Genomic DNA, 7,194 nt, shown 5'->3' with positions numbered 1-7,194 from the left:
TGTAATGTTTTATTTTCTCCATCTACAGTGATTTTTTTGAAAGTTTTGTTGAGTATCATAGTCTGGACTGGTATCTGTGGTCTCCTAGAGTCTGAAGAACATTTGTCCAGGCTCTTTTGATGTTTAGAGTTTCCATTTAGAAGTCAGAGGCAGGGGCTGGAGAGATGGCTCAGCAGTTAAGAGCACTGACTGCTCTTCCAGAGGATCCAGGTCCGATTCCCAGCACTCACATGGAAGCTCATAATTGTCTTAACACCAGTTCCAGGGGACCTGACATCCATGGCAAAACACCAATGCACATAAAATAAAAATAAATTAAAAATTACAAGTCAGTTGTAATTCTAACACATCTTTATATTTTACTCGATCTTTGCCCCCCTGCAGCTTTTAATATTTTTTTCTTTGTTTTGTACGGTTGTCTTTGATGTTCTGTGTGCTTCCTGTACTTTGATAGTGATATCCTTCTTTAGGGAGGGTCTGTTGGGGACTGATGGATTGAACTTGAAGGAATGGAGAGAGAGATATGAAGATCTGCAGTTAGCTTACCTGCTTCTCTAAAAAGACTGGCCAGAGGGTTCCCAGGGATTTGCCCACAGGAATTAGGAAAATTTTCTTTGATGATTTTATTGACAGTATTTTTCTGTGCATCTGACTTATGTTTCTTCTCCTTCTTCTATTTCTATTTTTCTCAGATTTTGTCTTTTTATAGTATACCAGATTTTTTGGAAGCTTTGCACTAGGAGTTTATTAGATTTAACATTTTCTTGATCAATGAATCTATTTCTTCTATTGTGTCTTCAATGAGTGAGATTCTCTCTCCCATCTCTTGTATTCTCTTGGTGAAGACTACCTTCACCAACTGAAGGAACCAGCTTGTTTCTGTTGGAATTTCTAAAATTTCTTTTCCTGATTTCTCTCTGGGTTTTCTTTATTGATTCTATACCCATTTTCAGGTCTTTAATGGTTTTATTCATTGTTTCCATTGGATGTTTGTTTGTATTTTCTTAGAAAGGGTTTTACTTGTTTCTCCTTTAAAGAATGCTACCATATTCATAAAGGATGTTTTAAGGTCTTTTATTTGTGTTTCAAATATGTTGGAATATTCAGGGCCTGCTATGGTAGGGTTGCTGGTTCCTAGTGAAGACATATTTTTCTGGCTGTTATTAATTTTGTTTTTGCACTGGTGTCTAGGCATTTTGGATTGGGAAGATTGTAATTCTAGGTGCTGATATCTGGTGTTGTTTTTGTTGGGTGGGTGTTTTGTTCCTTGGTTTCTGTTTCTTCTCTGGTTAGTAGGAGAGTGTGGTGGCGGTGTGTTGCATGTAGGAAAATCCATTGGGGGTCTTGATAGGTTTGGCCACTGGGGATTCCAAGTAAAATGTGTTTCTGGGCATTGGGACCTGAAGCTTAGTTATGAGGATGGGCTGGGGGCAGTGGTGGGGCTTCACAAGAGGGAGGAAAGCTAGATGTTCCACCAGGATCTGCTTTTTAGTTCTCTGGCAATGGGGACAGGTGGTGGGGAGAAGGTACAGAATGTCTGCTAGAGGTTGAGGTATGAGACTGAGGGATTGGACTTGGAGGAATGCAAGGAAAAGTGAGGATGTGCAGTTAGTTTACCTGCTCCCCTTGCAGGAGTGGCTGCTGTGGGATGGTCTGTATGTCAAATTGCTCTGATTGGTCAATAAATAAAACACTGATTGGCCAGTGGCCAGGCAGGAAGTAGGTGGGACAAGGAGAGAGGAGAATTGTGGGAAGCAGAAGGCTGAGGCGGAAAGACACTGCCAGCTGCCGCTATGACCAGCAGCATGTGAAGACACCAGTAAGCCACCAGCCACGTGGCAAGGTATAGATTTATGGAAATGGATTAATTTAAGCTATAAGAGCAAGAAGCCTGCCACAGCCATACAGTTTGTAAGCAATATAAGTCTCTGTGTTTACTTGGTTGGGTCTGAGCAGCTACGGGACTGGCGGGTGACAGAGATTTGTCCTGACTGTGGGCAAGGCAGGAAAACTCTAGCTACAAGTGGCCTTTGGGTTTTTAGGGTGTCCCTGCTAGAGTTGGGGGCTAGAGCAAAACAAGTTGGGGGAAGGAAGTTAGGAGGGGAAGATCTGTGGGATACACTAGAGATGAGGTAGGGATTAGGCTGCAGCAGGTGTTTTGCTGCAGAGGTGGGGAAGAGACAGGGGGATTGTACTTGGAGGAGCAGAGAGAGAGGTAAAGATCTGAAGTTAGCCTCTGCACCTTCTCCTTAATGTATATGCACTGAAAAGTATTAATCTTGTTATGTGGAGCTTTTGCCAGTGTGGCAAATCTCATGAGTGTTGACATGATTCCTTGTTCAAAGAAGCAATTTATTAAAGTGAATATTTGATTTAGCTATCATCATTATTATTTATTTTCATTTGCTTCTCCAGTCATAGGTTATTTGTGTAAGATCATGCTGATTAGCTCATCTAGGCATTGATTAATTCCTAGAAGTTCAATATTTTAATAATAATTCAATAAATAGATTCCATGAAATGATCTAAATTTATATATAAATTCAGATAAACAAACATTTGAGTTATTATTTTGATTTCTAGCTCAAATGTAGAAAAGATAAGCAAAAGGGAAACAAATATTAGACACACACTTGTAAACAATTCTAGGTAGGCAGTGTAATACTCTTTTAGAGGTCTATTACTATTGTGTATTTTATATATCTAGTTTGTTGAAACTTAGAAATGCTTACTATATCATTGAAATTATTAATCACAAACTTTACAAAGATTAGAGAAAACATAAAATAGAATAGTGAGTATGGTAGTATTCATCCCACAGAACTTACAGTCTGTGTTGTGGGATGGTGAACTGTGTTTGAAAACAATTTTTAAAGCGATATAAGGAGGAAGACACATAAATTCACAATATTCTATTCTGTATTAAACATATTTTATGTGAGTGGTTACAGTGTCATCTGATTGGCCAAGTAAGTAATCATCCAATGACTTACTGCTTCACATTTTGCGAATTATAAAGCAATAGAGGAAAAAAATCCTACCACAGTTTAGATTTTATCAAGGTATTCTACTAATTCCTCTTTATTTAAATGATCTAAAAGAGATATTTTTAGAGATGGATATATGATAACAGAATATATCAAAGTTTAAATAAGATACTATTTTCACGAAAGCTAAATGTCATGACATATGGAAATACGCATTTCATTTACCTTGTGAAATTACATTACATACAAACATTACAGTGTGACCTCTTAACAGTCACACAAACTCCATAGACATATAAAATGTCTAACTGGCCGGGCGGTGGTGGCGCACGCCTTTAATCCCAGCACTCGGGAGGCAGAGGCAGGCGGATCTCTGTGAGTTCGAGGCCAGCCTGGTCTCCAAAGCGAGTTCCAGGAAAGGCGCAAAGCTACACAGAAAAACCTTGTCTCAAAAAACAAAAAACAAAAAAACAAAAAAACAAACAAACAAAAGTCTAACTGACATAAAATTCATTATATTCCATTTTCATTAAAGTTGAGATAACCATTTCTTACTTGGTAACAAGTAAGAAATAAACATGATAGGATTGTAATCTCTACATTCATTTTATGTGTATTGATGTTTTGCTTGAATAGATGGCTGTGCACCACATGTGTGCTTGGCACCCTTGGGGGCCAGAAGAGAGTGTCAGATCCCTTGGAACTATAGATAGAAATAGTTGTGGGCTGCCATGTGGGTGCTGGGAATCAAATTCAGGTCCTCTGGAAGACCAACGAATGCTCTTAACCACTGAGACATCTCTACAGCCCTGTGTTGGTTACTTTTAAAACACTTTAATCTTCGTGCTTTCATTAACGAATCTCAGAAAAAAAAAAGGCAATTGTAAAAGATGTTAGTACCAAGTATCACTGAACAAAGGGTGAACAAGTCACTGTTTAGGTAGCCTTTATGATGATTGCTGCCATAATATTGCATTATCTGAGCTAAATATGAATAAATGTTTGGATGATTAAAAAAGATTCAATATACAAAATTGTTTATAGGGCTGGGGATATAGTGCTGTTGGTAGAGGGCTTACCTAGCATGTATGAAGCCTTGGATTCAATCCAGAGCACCATACATACTGGGTGTATTAGCACATGGCTGTAACATGGACTTGTTGTGGCGACACAGGCCTATAATCCCAGTATTTTGGAGGTTGAGGCAGGAGAATCAAGAAGCTCATGGTCATCCTCAGATACATAAGAAGTTTGAGAGAGTCTTGGTTTCATTGAAACCTAACTTGAAAATAGACAGACAGACAGACAGACAAATGAACACTTCAAATTATTTGTGTATGGTTATTTAATGTACAAAATATAATGGGCATTAAATAATTTGGGTTGATGTTTTAGAATATGTGAGCATTAACAGAAAATATAGAATGAGACAAAGCAGTTTCCATGGGGCTGCCAAATAAGTTAAAATGCATTCAAGTTTACATTTAGAGTCCCTTAGTGCTACATTTCAGCAAACAGAGATCCTTAGTGACATGTATTCCCTGAGAACAAGCCAATCATTAGAAACCTGAAGATTTGCATGATGGTCCTCAAGTTGTTTGCATCCATACAAGTTCTGTATGTAAGAATTACTTCAACCATTGATCTCCATGATCTAAAGATCATTCCTTATTTGAATCTAAATTAGAGAAGTTATTTCATTGCTTTGTCCTCTCTAATACTTTTCTATGACTTCTAGTTTCTCCTTGCTTCTGCAAATCTGTGGTAAAACCTCATGAGTTTTCTCAGTGCATCTTTCATGTCTCTGTTTCTTAGGGTGTAAATGAGGGGGTTGAGACTTGGAGTGATGATGGTGTAAAAGAGGGTGAGGAACTTGCCCTGGTCCTTGGAGGCCCTGTTACCTGGTTGTAAGTACAGATAGATAATAGTTCCATAGAACATAGCCACTACAGTAAGATGAGACCCACAGGTATTCATTGCTTTTTTTTGGCTTGCCCTTGACTTCATGTTGAGCACAGTTTTGGCTATGTAGCCATAGGAAATCAGAATAAGGATAAGAGGCGTAAGGACAATAACAATGCCCAGAGCAAAAACAGACATTTCAACTGCTGTGGTGTCTACACAAGCTATCTTGACCATGGCTGGCAACTCACACAAGAAATGATCCAGAAGGTTGCGTCCACATCTAGGCAAATTCACAGTGAGTGTGCATAATACTACTGAGTTGGCCAAACTAATACTCCAGACCATGACAATCATCTTGATACACAGACGTGGATTCATGATTATAAAATAGTGCAGTGGCTTACAGATAGCTGTGAAACGATCATAGGACATGACAGCCAGGAGAAGACACTCAATGGAACCTAGCCACATATACACATAAAGCTGAACAATACAACCCACAGAGCTGATGGTCTTATCAGGTCCCCACAAGTTAACCAGCATCTGAGGGACAATGCTTGTTGTGTAACACAAATCCAGAAAAGATAAATTCCTGAGGAAAAAGTACATTGGTGTATGGAGATGGGGATCCAGGAGGGTTGCAAAAATGATAGCTGTGTTACCCACTAAGGTAATAACGTAAAAGAAGGTGACAACTCCAGAGAGGATCATTTCCAGTTGAGGGTGGTCAGAGAAGCCAAGCAGGATAAAAACATGCAGAGCACTGTAATTTCTTGGGTCCATAGTGTTTCAGTGTTTATATTCTATAGTCATAAGAGTAGGAGAGGGAAGTAGAGGGGAGGTAGTGAGTAGTGTGACAAGGAGAACAAGAAATAATTTGTTAATGTAGACTATGAAAGTAACTGGTAGAATACAGAATGAGCTGCAGGGAAAAATTAGGTTAATAATTGAAAGAATTAATACATACACGTTGCCTATTATAGTCAACTTGTCTTGTACCTGTTGAGGATCCTTTGATGGTGAATGAGTTTAATATTAAATTTTTCTTTTTATCTAGATGACCCTGAAGAATTTACTCTTATATCATGGTGTGAATTCTTCACATGCATATTTGAAAGTTTGAAAAAGACAGGGTTGTAAAATAACGTGACCCTTTAGTTTCTCTTTTTTAATATGCAAATTATTTTTATTAGTCTAAATCTCAAAGAATAGGCATTTTCAGGCTACAACTTAGTTCAGAGTGCAGGTAAGGAATAGAATAGATGAAAAGTTCATGTGATAAAAGATTTTAATCTCACCTTATTTCTAAAGTCCATTTTACTGGCTATTCTGTGTTCGATCTTTTTTTTAATTAAGAAATTTTTTATTCATTTTATTTGGTTTCTTATAAAGGCAGTTAAAGCATAGTGAAGATACTCTCTTACCTGGTCAGTGAAGTCATGTATAAATTTAGCTGTTATGTTAAAGCCAGATTAAAAGTAAAAGTATTCCTCAATCTTATTTTTTTCATTTCTAAGAGATCTTTGGTCCTCCCATTTTTTGTTAAATGATCTAGAAGTTTTCCTGGGCCCCATTATCTTTTTATATACTCAGCCTTTCTCTTAACTAAAGCTGATATATTTGAAAGTAAAAATATACATTATATCTCTCACTTTAAAAAACTTTCAGTCACTATCATCCTAATCTAAATCATTTTGATACCTTGTTTTGATTCTTGTCTTATGCCTTTACACAATTTCAAGGTTCACTAAGGTCTTGTCACCCATGTGCTTAACATATATCAGCTGATATTAGAAGTACTCTCATTTTAGAAAACTGCCCTGAAACCCTTGCATGCTTTGGTACTTCTATAAACCTCAGTACTCATACCTTACATTTCAATTTTCACATTCACTGTTGGTCTTCTCTTTTTTCAAACATTTAAAAGGTCATTTCCATCTAAAGACCTACCTTCTCTTGTTTTCTGGATACTCATCTTAGGTTTTGGACAACCTGTTAATGTTCATCATGTTTAATAGGCACATGGTCAAACACATTCATACATTTTCTTTTCTCTTTTACTGACAATGCATGCCTAACTTCTACAGGGAGCCAACATGACATGTAGCCAAAGAACTTGTGTTCAAGAGTTTGAAGTCCAGAAGAAAGACATTGATTGGGTGACACATGCAAATTGCCCAGAATCCTACTTGGGGACAAGCCAGGGAAGGCGAGATTTTGACAGCTCCAGTTTCTAAAGGAAAGTTTTCTCCCCTGCGAGGTTCTGTATCTACCGTGTTCCGGAGGTTGTGGGGCTGAAGTT

At 37.8% G+C, this 7,194-nt stretch overlaps 1 protein-coding gene across 1 annotated transcript; it reads right to left on the bottom strand.

Annotated features, from left to right (window-relative positions):
- Positions 1-4,698: 4,698 nt before the first annotated feature.
- Positions 4,699-5,751, bottom strand: LOC114685882 (olfactory receptor 2W1-like). Its single transcript, XM_028860528.1, has one exon. It carries the CDS (start codon positions 5,673-5,675, stop codon positions 4,722-4,724), a length of 954 nt encoding a protein of 317 aa, XP_028716361.1. The 5' UTR covers positions 5,676-5,751; the 3' UTR covers positions 4,699-4,721.
- Between the last annotated feature and the right edge of the window lie 1,443 nt (positions 5,752-7,194).

This window comes from Peromyscus leucopus, chromosome 5 (genome assembly GCF_004664715.2).
Source record: "Peromyscus leucopus breed LL Stock chromosome 5, UCI_PerLeu_2.1, whole genome shotgun sequence".
Classification (NCBI taxonomy): domain Eukaryota; kingdom Metazoa; phylum Chordata; class Mammalia; order Rodentia; family Cricetidae; genus Peromyscus; species Peromyscus leucopus.
The sequence above is the reverse complement of the archived record's forward strand: the minus strand, read 5'-3'. Positions and strand labels throughout refer to the sequence as shown.